Source organism: Mauremys reevesii, linkage group 10, assembly GCF_016161935.1.
Source record: "Mauremys reevesii isolate NIE-2019 linkage group 10, ASM1616193v1, whole genome shotgun sequence".
Lineage (NCBI taxonomy): Eukaryota > Metazoa > Chordata > Testudines > Geoemydidae > Mauremys > Mauremys reevesii.
Genome location: NC_052632.1, coordinates 82929430 through 82944801, shown reverse-complemented (window position 1 = coordinate 82944801; position 15372 = coordinate 82929430). Strand labels below are relative to the sequence as shown.

General features: G+C 44.5%; 1 protein-coding gene across 3 annotated transcripts in view; it reads right to left on the bottom strand.

The window, feature by feature from the left end:
• The window catches only part of PRKCB (protein kinase C beta), a 244127-nt gene that overhangs the window by 21544 nt on the left and 207211 nt on the right, over window positions 1-15372 (bottom strand). For all 3 annotated transcript variants that reach the window (XM_039490076.1, XM_039490075.1, XM_039490077.1), the window contains one exon: window positions 7593-7733. In XM_039490076.1, coding sequence (XP_039346010.1) covers window positions 7593-7733 — 141 coding nt within the window. The remainder of the gene's footprint in view (window positions 1-7592; window positions 7734-15372) is intronic.

Below are 15372 nucleotides of genomic sequence, written 5' to 3'. Positions count from 1 at the left end.
TTTTTGGCCAGACTCCAAGTCCTAGTTTAACAGCTGTCTCTGCTTCAGAATCCTGTTTGCAACTGTTGCAGTGAGACAGAAAACAGGGTTAAAAAACAACCCTCCCTGCAATTCAGTCCACATGAAGAGGCAAAAGATGATGAATCCTCAGCAAGCCAAGTTATTATTGCACATGCTTCCATTAGCTCAACTTGGAGTGCATCTTCCTAGCTATCCTGGTCCATACGGTGGGAAGAAAGAACCGTTTATGGGTAAGCATGAGAAGTTTAAACAAGCACTGCCCATGACCATGAAATGCACAAAGTGCTGATTGCTTTGTAATCATGCTTTGCACTTATAAAGCATCTTAGCAGAAAAATTAGCAGCTTGGGAACGAGACAGCATTTAGGGCTGCCAAGATGCTGTACTGATGGCTTTGTCTACTTAACTTCTAAAAATTATACTAAGCACAAGGATGGGTGGAAATTATGCACTGATAAAGAAGTGTTTGGATGAAACAGATTCCACTCCCCTTGTCCCCTTTTCACAGCCAGGAGAGGGAGAGACAGTCACGCAGAATTACAAAGTACATTGGTGTGCTGCTAATCCTTTGCTCACCAGAGTGGGCCTTCATCTCCCTTGCCTGGCCTTCAGAGAGGAGCACTATAGGTCTCTGGGGGAGCAGGGTTGCTTTTTCCTAAAGGAGCCCTAGCAATCACACAAACCATACAAATCTCAGCCTACTGTGAAGAGGGGCTGTTACAAACCGCTAATGGCCAGTGCTCTATTAAGGGTGGCATTTTCAAAGGAGAAGAGAGGATTGAAATGTGCCATCTCCAACCTGGGGCAAAGGCTAGAGAGGGTGACATTTTCAAAAGCCCCTAAGTGACCTAGAAGCCAAAATCTCATTTGCAAAAGTGACTCGGTCAGACTTTCAACAGATATTTCATTGCCTGAAGATGCAGACAGGCACCCAGGGGGTTGACTCCCGTGGGAGTTAGGCACCTAGTGGGAATTTCAAAAGTGCCTGTCTGAATGTTTAGGTGTATAAATACCTTTAAAAATCTGGCCGTTCGGAGTCTTAGTCCTTAATTGGGCTCCTAAGTCACTTTTGAAAACGGGTCTTAGGTGCATTTGAAAATGTTACCTCCCCCCCCCCCCCAAAATCGATATGCAGGGATGCACTGGGAACACTTCTGCATAAGATCTGAGTAAATATTTTCAGTATGCAAAAAAACTGGTTAATAATATAGGTCCCAATTCTTCACAGCATATACTTAATTTTAAGCACATGCTTAAGTCTCGTTGTCTTCAATGGGCCTTAAGCACTTGCTGAAATGTTTTGCTGAATCAGGGCTGCTAAGTCTCTTCTGTAACCAAAGAGGTTTCTTCAGAAGAGAATGAAAATATAAACCAAATCATTAAAATGAGGTCAGAGAGAATGATCTTGAGGGGGACAGAGAAGAGCTCATGGTTTTACCCTCACTATAGGTTTGCTGCATGTCCATTTTGTTAGGGGGAAAAACATTTAACTTTAAAACATTGACTAGTTGGGGATTTCTGCTGTATCCAGCTAGAAACCTGTTCTCCATTTGACTGAGCCTTACCACGCTGTAGAGTGCACACACGCTGCAGGTACCGTACAGTCACATGTGCTTGCCTACAGAGGAGCTGCCCACTAAACCCTTAACCATCTCTGATTCGGAAATGGCTCAGAGGGTCTCCTGGACTCGCCTCACCACAACAGAGGTTACAGCAAGAAAAATGAGCTAGAAGAGCATAACTGACTCATTTCCTAGGTAACTGGGTCTGTAAATAGTATTTCAATATTCATTAACTCAAAATGATTCGACTAAGATCTAATTTATGCAATTAGATAATTATTAAATTAAGAATTAAAAAAAACTCACTGACTTCCTTGTTGTCAGCACTTCTGTACTCTGCCATTTGATTTCAACGCTTTCAGAGTGAGGAGACTTTTCAAATCACTAGGTTTTATGTAAAGTAAAGGAGTAATTAGACACCAAAAACAATAATTATCTCAATGAGAGGCAGAGCAAGTGTGTAAACACACTTCTCAGGGCAAGCGCCACCAGGCAGGGAATTGGTATGCAGAGACCAAACCTAAGAGCAATGAAGCACAGCCCCTTGTCAGAATCGCTGACTTTCTGCATACCAGAGACAAGCTGCAACCCGGATCTCTCCTTACAGTCACTGTGATAAAGGTTAATCAAGCACCACGCAGGAACCAAACCACAAGAGCTCAAGACTGTATTTTCAGCACCACGGACAGAGCAGACCCAAGTCAGGCTGAATAATTAACTGTCCGGTTTTGTTTGTTTGTTTTAAAATTACACAATTTTCCAAGAAGTGAAGCGTGGCCATTCCGGGCAGCCAGACAAGGGGAGCGTAAACAAAGGCTACATTTGAATCCAGCCGCTGTGTCTGCAGAGCTGCTACAGAATTAGGAAGACGCTGCAAGGAGTTCTTGGGTGCTATGCAAAAGTGGAGGTTAGTGAAGATAGTCCCCAGCAAGAGCTATGTAGAGACAAGTGACCACCCAGTGTGGTAAAGACGCCACCAGAGCTGAAACACAGCAGATGAGGACCTGACCCAGCCCAGCGTCAACTCACTCCTATTAGCTTCTTAACTGGCATCTGTATGAGAGCACTGGCCCACTCTGGCCTCTGGCCTTGTGTACAGTGCAAACCATTTTGCCATGTTTGAGCAAAGCTGTCACCAACTGAATTAGCTGACATGATGCTGAACTCAATGGGTTCTGCTCTGTGCTGACCACTGAATTGTGATCAGCTTGGTGTCAGCTGACTCATGTTCAAACATGGCAACATTCGGTAGTGCAGACAAGCTCTCTGCGCATGTGCACACGTGTGTCCATATGGAGACTTATCTACAGTCTGTATTTTAAAACCTTGGCTGACAAGAAAAGTTCCATGTCATTTATTGTCTTTATATTATTTCAATGGCTAATCTGAAATTAAAAAAAAAAAAAAAAGATTTCTGTGGAAGTGAAAAAGACCATGTTAGCACATACTGCCGCTGCGTGCACCTTTCTGCGCAAGACCAAACTTACTGCCATTAAAAGCCTTAGATTACAGGTGAACTTTTAAAAGTTATCACAAACTCTTCCTCCCCCAAAGATATTTTAAACCCAGATTTTCTGTATCCCTGTGACTGTGAATGGGCATTTTGATAACCAGACAGCACCATTTTTTTAAAAAAGTGTTCCTTTCCTTTGATTTCCTTTTGGCAGATGGCATTAAAGGAATATGTATTTTTCAACACAGATGCATGGCTGTTGAAATATAAACCATCAGCAGGTACCTGAGTCATCTTAATCCTCACTAATCCAAAAATCTACTGAACCTGCTTTAATACTAATCTCCCTTTCCTATCAAATGTTAAAATATTTCCCACGGCAAGCTGTTAGATGAGAAACAACAGACAATAGCTTACCATGCTCCGTTCCAAGGTCCACGTTCAAAGGGAATTTTAAAGAAATAAGACATTTACAGCAGGACACAATTTGAACATTTTACAAACAAACACATTGAGAGAGCGTTTTTGACAGAATTCAACTTTTTGCATTAAAAACAAACAAACAAAGAAGATGCAACATGTGGCAGATACAGTAACAGGACATCTGGCTCAGGAAGGAACTGGTAAACGGCAGGAGAGAGGAAGAAGCAGGTCTGGTTAGAAAATGAGCACAGATGGGGAAAACTAGCAGTTACAAATTTCAGGAAAAATGGATCACTGCCAAATGAAAGTCAGTCTCTGAGCTTCCTGGGCCCTGCGCTAGATGCTGCAACTTCCAGACACATATTAAAATGCATGGCATCATCCTCACCTCTCCTCGAGTTTGCAGCCCCACATGGGTTTTCATTTTTGAACATTAACATAATTTACACAAATATCTCCTGTCCTGAGCATGCAAATCAGGGTCTGGCTTTACAGCTGACCCCAAATGATTCACCAGCTGTGATGATTTGGAGAATCTATGTACAACTTATGAATTCCAGTTTGAAATTATGAACTCTTTGTACATCTCTCTATCAAACTGCAAACTCCATTTTGATTGTGAGGCTAGTCTGCCTTCTCTGCTGTCTTTTTACCCCCATCTAGGGATACCATCCAAGGGGTGCTGACACAAGGCTAGTAATGCAGGTTGTTAACCTTGATAGTCTTCTATTCAAATGGAAGCACCCTTGGACAAAGAAGGCAGCCAGACTAGAAAAACAGCTCACCCAGGTGGGTAGTAATCATGCAACTGAATGAGCTGGTGAGGCACTCTGAACACCCGCCGGGGCTGACTGGGGGAGAGGCACCAGACAAAGGGGACTGCATCTTTATGAAAGGAGGACTCCCCTCAGCTGTTTTAAAGAGAGAGGGAGATGAGCAGAGGCAGAAGCAGAAAGCAAGGCTGTGCAGGAGGAGAAGGGGGAGGATCCTGGACATGCTAGGGGACTCCCACTTCAGCCCCAAGAACAGTCCAGAGTGGTGAGGGAACTGAGGCAGGGAAGGGGGTGTGAGCATTTTATTGTTTTGTCTGGATCTGTTAGTTCTTGTGCTATGTAAAAAGACAGGTTTTGGAACTCTTGTTAGGCTGCATGTTATGTGCTTCAACTCTCACACGTTCTTGGAGAAGTGAACGGTGAACACACAGTTGGAGCTCTGGGGAAGAGCGGGCCTGCGCTACTGGGATGTTTTGGGAGGTCAGCACAGGTCCTGGCAGCTGGACAGTGAGGTTCAGTGAAGGGGAGCAGATGGAGTTCGTGCTCAGGAAGTGTGCCATGGAGGCCAAAGACAGATGATGCCAGAGCCTAGCCAGACCACAGGAAGTTCAGAAGCACATGGGTCCAGCTGCCTGGCAAGTGTCTAGCAGGGGAAGCTTTACCAAGGCTGTGACAGCAGCAAGGAAATCTCTTCCCACACAGGGTATGTCCTACGGCTTCCTCCCCTCTGAGCCATGGTGCACAAGGCAGCAGTTTAGACTTCATGGATAATCCTCACCTGGGTGTCACCCGCTCCCTTGAGTCTCAAAATGTCCAATATGCTTGTAGTTGTGAGGAATGGGACATTTATTTATACAGGAATATGGTCAGAGTGCAAATCCCACAGCAGCAGATCTTGGGTCATATGTGCCTGAATTCCTTTTCCTAGGACAGCAGAGTTCCTTCATTCCCAGACAAGACTTCAGTAAGCTGGAGTTCTTTGTAAATATATAATAGTAATTTAAACATAATCATGTTCGAGCACATGGTGGAAAGCCAGAGTCCTTCCAGGGCTTGGTGGGGTCCACAGGATCCATGTGGGACTGGGAGACTCAGAACAAATGAGCACAAAGAGGAACATAAGTATCATTATCCCAGTTCTGCAGATGCAGACAGGTGCCCCGGTCACACGGGGGTTGTGGTAGAGTCGGGAACAGAATCTGATTTCCCAGGGACCACTCCTGTGCCCTAACAGGAGTCTTGGCAACACTGCATAAGGCAATGAGCGTGGCAAATGGGAAGCCGTCACGGAGCTGGGGTGGTGCTAACTTTGCCCACCAGCTGGACAATTTCTCCATTCTGAACAGTCAGGCAAAGGGCTTTAAAAGGGAAGAGGCTGCTAGAAAAGAGGGGTGTTTAACCACCGATATGTAATGCTAAACCGTCTCCTACAGGCACATGCTCCATGCATTCCATGTGCTGTTAATAGCGAACGAGTATCCTCGGAGGGCACCAGTTCTTAGAGTAAGTCTGGGCCTTTCATTACAGGAAACTGGCCCCGTGGAGGAAGCAGCAGTGATGAGATCAGGATACAGGTAAAGGTACAATGAGCAAGAATAATAAAATGTTTGGAGAATAAGACCTGAGAGAGAAGGGTCAGGACATGGGGCAAAACTACTAAGCAGAGCTAGGACAGCTGCATACAGATACTGCTGGGATGTTACTAACAGAGCAAAGATTTATCATCCTCCATCTCGGAGGACAGAAAAATAAACATGGCCTTAAGCTGCAGTGAGGAAAGTTGGGGCTAAATATAAGGAAAGCTTTTGAAACTGGGATGGAACAAAGGACTTTGGGATCCTCCTTTACTTGAGAGAGTCGGACCCAGATGCACATTTATCAGGAGTGGGTCAGGGGTAACTGAATCACTTCTGCCATAATGCAGGGGGACGGACTCGCGACCAGATGGAGCTTCCTTCCAGATCAAGCTGAGGTTACTAAACACAAATCCTGTGAATCAGCTTTAACTTTGGGTCTATGGGATCACACAGAGTGCAGGTATCTGACCCAGAAAATGACAGACAAGTGAGGAGCAGGACACACACACACACACACACACACACGAAGAAGTGAGCAACCTAAGGACAAAGCTGGAGACTCCAGGAAGTAGATTGTAATAGGGCTGTTATGCCGTTAGCTTCTCGACACCACATGGACGGCCTATGAGCAATTATTGCCATATGGTCGTTGCAGAAAGGGACAGAGGAGCAAGAGATCCATCTCTCTCTCTCGTACTGATATGTTCCTCGTCACTGTAGTATCTGAGCCTGTCACAATCTTTAAGGTATTTATCTTCAAAGAACTCTTGAGGCAGGGCATTGCTATGACTCACGTTGTATGGCGGAGAACTGAGGCAGAGAGGTCCTACAGGAACACCACGGCAGGTCCCCCAAGAGCTAGGATAGCGCTCTACCTATTGGGCCATCCTTCCTCTCACATCGGGCACGGAACCCTATTTTGTTATTCAAAATGTCTCCTTTCTCCTCTGATTTCTGACTCTTATGCCTCAAGCACGGTGTTATACAGACTGAAACGCACGCTGCATTACTGGCTGCTCAAACTGCCTCTCAGTGCCAGCCACATGCTGCCAAAGTACTGATTCCTCTTACCCACGGTAGCTAAACAGACTACAGACCATTGGCAGACCCACCTCTCAGAGTTTAGAGCCCACATCTAGCAATATATGCTGCACATTCCTCCCATCCCCCAGAAGTACCTATAACCTGCACCCCAGCTAGCAAAGTCCAGCAGGAGGAAATACAGAAACAATGCAAGAAACTCCGACTCTCCTTATCCCAAGGATTCTCCTCTGGCTTTCTGCTAATGCTCATACACAATTCAAGCTCCACACTTCCTGGGCTTCACCTGGGGTAATTGCTGCTTCATTACCAATTCAGACTTAGCATATGTTCCCGAGGTAGATGTTAAGAGGCAGTTTAGAAAGAGACATTTTCAGCTTCAGAGGGAGAACAGGAGAGAGTGATCCAGGTGCTAACGAATTGAGAGGTGTTGCAATGCAATAAGATCCCTGAGCCAACACACACAGGCTTTCTACCTCTCTACTCTGAAGACAAGATGAGGGGCCCCGCTAGGCAGAATGATTTAGTCTCTTAGGATGGTTGCTAGACATGTGCCAGCATTATGGGCGTGGGAGCTCCTAAATATACAGAGTGTGGGATACATTCATCGAGTGGGCAAGGAAAGTAGCATCTGCACATATGCTTGTGTATGAGCGCGGGGGGAGTGAGAGAAAGTGTGTGTGGGATTGGGGGGGGGGGGAGAGAGAGAGAGAGAGAGACACTTTAATACAATCAAACTTACAGCCTTTGGCTTGAACGGAGGTTGAACCTCTTTGCGCTCGAGTTTCTCCCAGTCGATATATCGGAAGAAGGCGTGTTCCTTGATGTCCCGCTCCCCTTCTGGGCCACATCCCAGGCGTTTGCCAGGGTGCTTGGTCATTAGCTTAGAGAGAGAGAGAGGAAAAGAAGAAACATTCATTGACAAAAAGCCAAACTGCTTCAGAAAATCCCACCAATCAAATGGGCGCAAGAGGCATCTGAGGCCAACATTACACCGTGACCCAGTCTGCCAGGCACAGAGGGACAAACCGGGTCACCTAGCGTCAAACCATCTCCCTCAACAGAAAACCGCACAACAGGGCCCAGAAACACAGCAAGGATTCCCAGACAGTCTCCTCTAAATTATTCCATGGGCACCCCCCCCCCCCACCGCCAGAGCCCTGCCCTCCTCCTCCCCCGCACGGGGCTGGCATCTCTGCTCATCCCCCCCTTCCTCTACACGACACCCCACTTTTTTGATAAAAATGGGCATTTGTCCCGTTTGCTCTTGCCAGCTGATCAAGTTGGCCAAGAACAAATGGGACAAACGCCCACGTTTTCCAAAAAACGTTGGGACGGCCGGGACAGGGCTTAAAAAAGGAACTATCCCAGTCAAAACGGGATGTATTGTCAGCCTCTCTTTTCACAGACCCAGTAAGAAAAGCAGAGAAGAGTAAGGGAATTCAGAGGCGCCATGCAAACATTAATATCCTGGTGGTATTGTCTGGGTTGCGTTCTGAGATAAGATGCAGATACCAGAGGTTTATACAATGTCGATAAGCAGGGAGAATATGAACATAATTCCTGCAACAAAGGACTGCTTCATTAGAAGCAAGGCGGTTAAAACAAACCAGTGCCAAGACCACAACCACTTTGCAGCAAATCTTGTTCTACAGCACAAGACTTGGGTTTGCAAAAGGACGCCACCACGTCCCGCTTGTCACTAGCTGTGACTTGTGCAGCTGTTCACACTAGTAGGCTCAGTGCAGGAACCACAGAGTGCAATCTGTGACCAGCTGTGGAGGTCAGACTAGATGATCGCAATGGACTCTTCTGCCTTTCAAATCTATGAACCTTGGACCTGCTTGGAAAAGGCAAAGGAATGACCAACACTCAGGAAGTGGGAGGAAGACAGGCCTAGTCCTATGCCTTCCACCCCCTCCATGACACACATGCATAATTCCCCCTCACTTCACGAGGAGAATGTTCACTTCAGCAGCTGACAAACCTCCACTGCCCCTTCTCCTTCCTTGGACATAGATTCAAATTCTCTCTCTCTGGATCACGCTGCCAATTTCCAGGGCGGGTCAGACAAAGAACAGTTCTCAACCTGCTACAGGCCACATCTAGGAGGCAAGGTGTGACAAAGGCCCAAACTGCCAGATGGTGGGATTGGGCAACAGGGGATGGATCACTTGATTCCCTGTTCTGTTCATTCCCTCTGGGGCACCTGGCACTGGCCACTGTCAGAAGACATGATTCTGAGCTAGGTGGACCTTTGGTTTCCCCAGTACGATCGTTCTTAAGGTCTTATGTTTAAAGGCCCAAAGTAAAGGGGACACACAACACCGCTCACGCAGGAAACAGCTGCTTCCTTTAGTGTCAAGGCCTCTCCTTCTAGAGCTTCTGATTCATGGCTCTATTTCTGATGTGGTGTCTCCTCATTTTTTATTTACATGTGTGGAATGTGGTAACGTTGGGACTAAAATGAGTGACAGCCCTCAAAACTAGGGACGATTGAGAGGTGTGCACACAACTCACAATGCTGTTTGGGTGAAAGCAGGATTTAAGTGATTCTGGAACCTGGACCTGGCCTCTCTGTCAGGGGTGAATTTCACCCTCTGCAGAGAGTCCATCCCAGCAAAGTAACAGAACTCGTGTGTCCAAGTAGGCACACAAAGTTCTGGAAGTTGCAAATGTTTTGACACAAGTCAACCATGTCACCCATGATTGCACATAAACTTGCTCAGGGAGACTGATCTTAAAAAAAATGTTCCACGCAGACCTAGTGACAAAGAAAAGCCTGCCCCTTCAATCAATCAATCAATCAATCGGAAATACAAATGTGAAGTGAAGTAAAAAGGTTGGAGCCAACAACTGCCCTGGTGGCCAGTGGCAGTGCATTCATTAGCCAGCCAGCTGGGAAACCAGCCCAGGGTTAACCCCTTCAGTGCCAGTGGTTGAGTAGCTACGGAAGTAACATTCATGGCTTCCACATCAGCTCTAAAAATCCCAGCATCTAGCAGCAAAGTGTTAGGCAGCGGGCCCTGGCCTTTGAGATCTGGATCAATCATCTTCCAGACAAGATGTGCTAATTTGCTAGTGGCGAGGATCAAAGCATCCCATTAGCAAGCTTAGGAAGTGGGTATTGGTGTCCGTCCAGTATAGCATCACTCCCTCGCCCTCCCCTCCTGCCAGAGAAGAGACGCGGTAACTGCGGCTGTCAGGAACACAGGACAGCTGTGGTTGGGAACGGGGAGAGGTGGATCTGGAAGAAGAAGGGTAACACTGATGATAGGACTCAGGGGGGAACTGAAGCTGTTTTACTTGCTCATTATTGTTTTTGGATAATATTGTCTTAACTGATATTGAAGTGTCCGAGAATAAAAAATTACATGGTAATAAACTATGCTGATGTAATAAACGCAACAATGTCCCTGCTCATTCAGAAGAACAGGGTAAGTAGCCTATATATAAAATGTAGTCACGGTTTTGTCTAACGTTTGCTATGGATTCCCCTATTCCCCCACCAGAGTGAATGAGCCAAAGAAGTACAAGGATGGGCCATAGCACCTGTCCCATATGGCAGGGAGGAGGCTGTTCTTGGTGGTCAAAAGTCCCAGATGGAGGCTGTTGGGCGGCTCTTTCTCCTTCACTCTATTCAGTACCAAAGAGTGGGAGACTCCCTCTTTCAGATCTTTGCTCTGGCATTCACTATATTCATTATGATGCTGAGGCAACTCTTAGTGAAGTCAACGGGAGTCTTTCCATCTCCCTCACAGGGCTCTGGATCAGACCCTCGCTGATAAGTCAAATCCTGCCAGTTGAATCACAGCGGTGAGAGAAATAGTCTATGAATCAATGAGAAGTTATTAGGAAAGCATTTCCTCTACAACAATTTGAGACTCTAAAATGTCCACTGAGAACGCTTCCTCAAATTTGTTTTGTTCAGTTGCAGTCTCTCTCCATTTGATTTTCACATGCAACCTTAGCTTGGATTACATCCAGCCAACATGCAAAAAGCTATATGGTGGGGGTGGGGGGGGTCCTTCTTCCTTGGGCCTGATCCTGGAGGTGCTTATGCACATGTTTCACTTCACTGAAGTCAATGGGACTCGTCATGGCAGCGAAGTTAAGCACGTGTGTGTTGGCGCGACCAGGGCCTCGGCCAGAACACCAAGCACTGGGACTCCTACATATAAAATTCAGCAGTGAAAATGCCAAGCAGGATGAGTCACTTCAAATATTGAATTAGAAACAAGACACGTGTCAGCCACGTGATTCCTACTCAGCTCCCACTGACTTGGATCAGATCCTGTGGAGGCAGAATGGCAGAAATACAGCATCTCCCTGAGAAACCAGCGGGATCTGCTTCTAGTTCAGATTTGACAAAAATCTGATGGTCACAATTTAAATGCCAAAATGTCTGTTTTTCAAGGCCTGCTTGGGTTTGTATGGAAATCTCGCTCACCTTTCAGCACTGTTCCTCCCTACGCCACAGTCCCCTTACTTCCCTTATCTCTTTCCTCACACACCAAGTTATCATGCGCTCCTCACACAAGAGGATTTAACATTGAAGAATTATGGAGAGAATTTTCAATTTCACTGAGTGGATTTTTTGTAGTTCTAATAACTGATGTTGTGTTTCCACAGCTGGTATTAGACTGAATGCTGAGTATTGCATGCATTGTCTACTGGAGTTAACGTTCTCCAATGCATGATATCAGAAAATTGTTGATGGAGCTAAAATTTCTCTAGATTGGGACCTGGATGTTAAAACAAAAATCTACCTATGAGTTAAGAGAGAAATTTGATTATTGTAGGGGCACACATTAAAATTTGAACAAGCATCTGTTCCATTGCACCTACTGTTGTTTTATAGTCAGCTTCTCAAACACAGCAGTAAATATATCCTACATTAATTTACTAATTAGGTTTTACTAGCCAAAATCTTACCCTTTACCTGCTGTTTTTCTAGTGGTAGTTGTTTCAAACACACACAGAGACAGACACACACACAGTTTAAATTTAAACTTTAAATTTTCACAATTTAAATTTAAATTTCCCTGTTAAACACACAATTTCCCAAAGTTAACACAAATCCACCCCACATTCTGAACAGCTTGCCTTAGGGTGACCAGACAGCAAGTGTGAAAAATCGGGACGGGGGTCGGGGGAGTAATAGGAGCCTATATAAGAAAAAGACCCCAAAAACAAGACTGTTCCTGTAAAAATCGGGACAGCTGGTCACCCTAGCTTGCCTTGACTAATGAATTATAAAAGATTAATTTTCTACTTGATGTACCTGTCTGCATTGCTGCACAGGGCTATATTGTGATGCAGTTATTCTTCTGTATTTTTGATACATGCACCCAGAAATTAAATCTTCCAGTTTCCTTTTGTGCTTTTATTCTTCATGTTAGCATGAAGGCACCATCTGCTATTGTTATACAGAAGCCCATGAAGCCTACAGATTGATTCTCCTGACTTATAGAAGAGAATCATTTGGCATTGTGTGTATTAAATAGGAAGAAGTTGGTTTAATTCCTACACTAATGCCGTGAATACAACACATCACTGTAGATGAAGAGGACTGTATTAGACCAATACATATACAAGGCCAATAGTACATTTCAAGAGTTAATTCAAGCAGCAATTATGCATCTACGAAAAACAATTTCGTAACTTGACTATGTGGTCAGCTTCTACTGACTCAAGTCCTAATGCAGCAAAGGCCTTAACCAAGTACCTAAGGGTTTTGCTGATCTGGGGCCTTAACTTCTCAAGTTATAATAGCCAATGGAGATGCAAAGGGAGCTACATCTTTGAGGGCTTTGTTTAAAGCAGATTATCCTGCACTGAGAGGTGGAAATGCTTGAACAGATCTTTGCCCCTCTCTAAATTCAGTGTCTGGCTCACATGACATGCATGCAACATATTGACTTCATTGCATATACTAGACACGTCCCTAAAATGGAGATTACCACTCAGAGTTATTGTGTACCATGGTGTCTGGTTCTGAAAGCTGGGTTTGTCTCCACTGTATGTTCATTGCCTATTCATTACCTACTGAAAGCATCTCTAATGTCTTCATGATCTGCCAGTTATCCCAAGAGATAACAAAAAGATGGGAAACCTCACTTAAAGAAAACCACAGGCCCAAACAGCTGAAAGCCATGATCTGTATATTTCCCAGAGTCTCATGGTTGGAACATGGTCACAATAACTTGTGGTCCCTGTAAACTGGGACAACAGAAACTGAGCTGAACCCTCAGCATAAAGGAAAGCAAAGATACCATTAGGATCAGACAGACTGTCCCAGAGCTGGTGAAAATTTCCCCATCAAAATTTGAATTTTTGACAAAAAATAGGTAATTGAGAATTCAAAAATTTGGAAAATTTTGACCGCCATCGGAATGCTGTGAACTGTCACTTGCAGAATTAGTGAGTTGTTGGACTGGCGTGTTACATCATGCAGTGTACCATGGCATGCAGCATGTCACCACAGCCTGGCACAAACACATCACCCCGATGACATATCCTACCAGGCAATCTTCCCATATTATCGGGGTCACTTAAAACTGATGTTAAAAAACTTAAAAACCCAAAAACAACCCTCACCCCCCCAAAATTTGTTTAAAAACCTAAACATTTTATCAGCTTTTCAACGTTATTAAAAGATAAAGATTCCGTTGGAAATATCAGATACTGTGTGTTACTTCAATAGCCGTGTCACCAATAGATCATAGGGGTAGTGGGATGTGGAATAGCCTCATGTGTCTATTACACCAATAAAATGATCTAAACAATGTGCTAGTTATATATTATATGATGTTTTCTTCCCCCAGGCATCTGAGCTATTGAAAATACCATTCCAAATACCTGTAGATTTTACTGAGAAAGCAAAGGCAGGAAATGCCGTGGCTATCAACAGAGATTCAAGAGGGACCTGGTATTCACAGGCAATCTGTTCACCTGGAAACAGTGACTTTGTTCAGGCACATTCAAAAGTCTCCATATGGGACAAAAACCGTGTCTATTTATGCCAGTGCTTTAGTGCACACGTGATCCATTAAATACAGGCTTTAGGGTTGGGTCACAAACAAGAATGTGTCCCTCAAAAAGAGATGGGGTATATTTTTAGTTGTCACATGCCAGGTAGTCTGGATAGCAGACCAACCTGTCATTTGATCTAGGACACAGGTCTGATGGCAGGAGCCTGCCCAGAATGAGTGCTGGCTTTTGATAGCTGAACCAGCATTTCTGGTCTCTTTAGCAAGAATGGATTGCACAAAGAAAGCTATGCACAATAAAACCAATTGTTACGATGTCTGCCTCGCCCTTCCCTCCCCCCACTGCAAAACAACCAGTTTCTTCTCCTAAAACACGCCCCCCCCCCATTTGATACTCTAATAGGGAAAGCACTATTACATTTGATCCAGTAAGTGGCATTTAATGAAGAGTCAAAGACACAGTTAAGTATCCCATTTGTTTCCCAGTGAGTGCATCTGATGAACATTTACCATTTGGCTCATGCAGATACAGAGCCTTCTGTGTCAAATTGCTTTCCATCTCCTGGCTTCCCAAAGCAACATCTAAAACTACACTAAATAATGACTGGCACTAGCATATAGGAGTAAAATTGTGTAGGGACAACAAAATCCCCCTTCAATTGTTCCTGGAAATCCTGGCTGAGATATACAAAACCTTTCATGTTTACATGCAGAGCTTTTTCCAATTGCTTTTTTCACTGAATTGATACTGTGTTGTTTTTGTATATTAGCTAATGAAACTTTTTCCTGGAAAAGCAGCAAGACTTAGATGCTCATTAACTTGAAGATACTGACCCCTCTAATGTGTCTGGACAAAGTCTGTCTTTTCAGCTTACTGAGGCTTCTTAAAATTGCAGTCCGTTTTTTTGTGGGGGAGCAGGGGATAATGGGAGAAAAATGCAATGTCCCTTGTATCTTTTTAGTTCAGAAAAATATATGTATTGAACCACCACTTTGTTGTCTACACAAAGTACACAAGACAAAAAAAAGAATTTACAAAGGAGACCAGACTTGTATGTATAGTTAAATTTCCTTCTATGCAGTTTCATATTTGCCAGAAGTGAGAAAAGCCATTACAGCTCTATCCAGCAGATGTTTTAATCACGGTCTCTTCTTGTCGATTTACAGCATTCAGGTTTTGACTGATGTGACAGAAAATAAAGCAGACAGCTAGATTTATCACTGCTCCGATCTCTAATCACTCGCCAGTGTTGCTCCCTGGAGCACTGTGGGGATAATGATGTTTAGCATAACACCAGAAAACATCTTCCTCTCTTCATTAATGCCAGACTTGGAGAAATAGCCTCCTCCTCTCCCCACTAAAAACCAAAAAGTTGGCAGAAACTCCCACCCAGATTAATATGATGGCTTCTAAATTAACATGCAGATTTTACTGTTACTTTTTACTGAAATTGACTGTCAAGTGACCTGGAAAACAATCACTTCCCTATGACCCACTTAAAACCTGGAAAACTTCAACTTTTCCCCTCC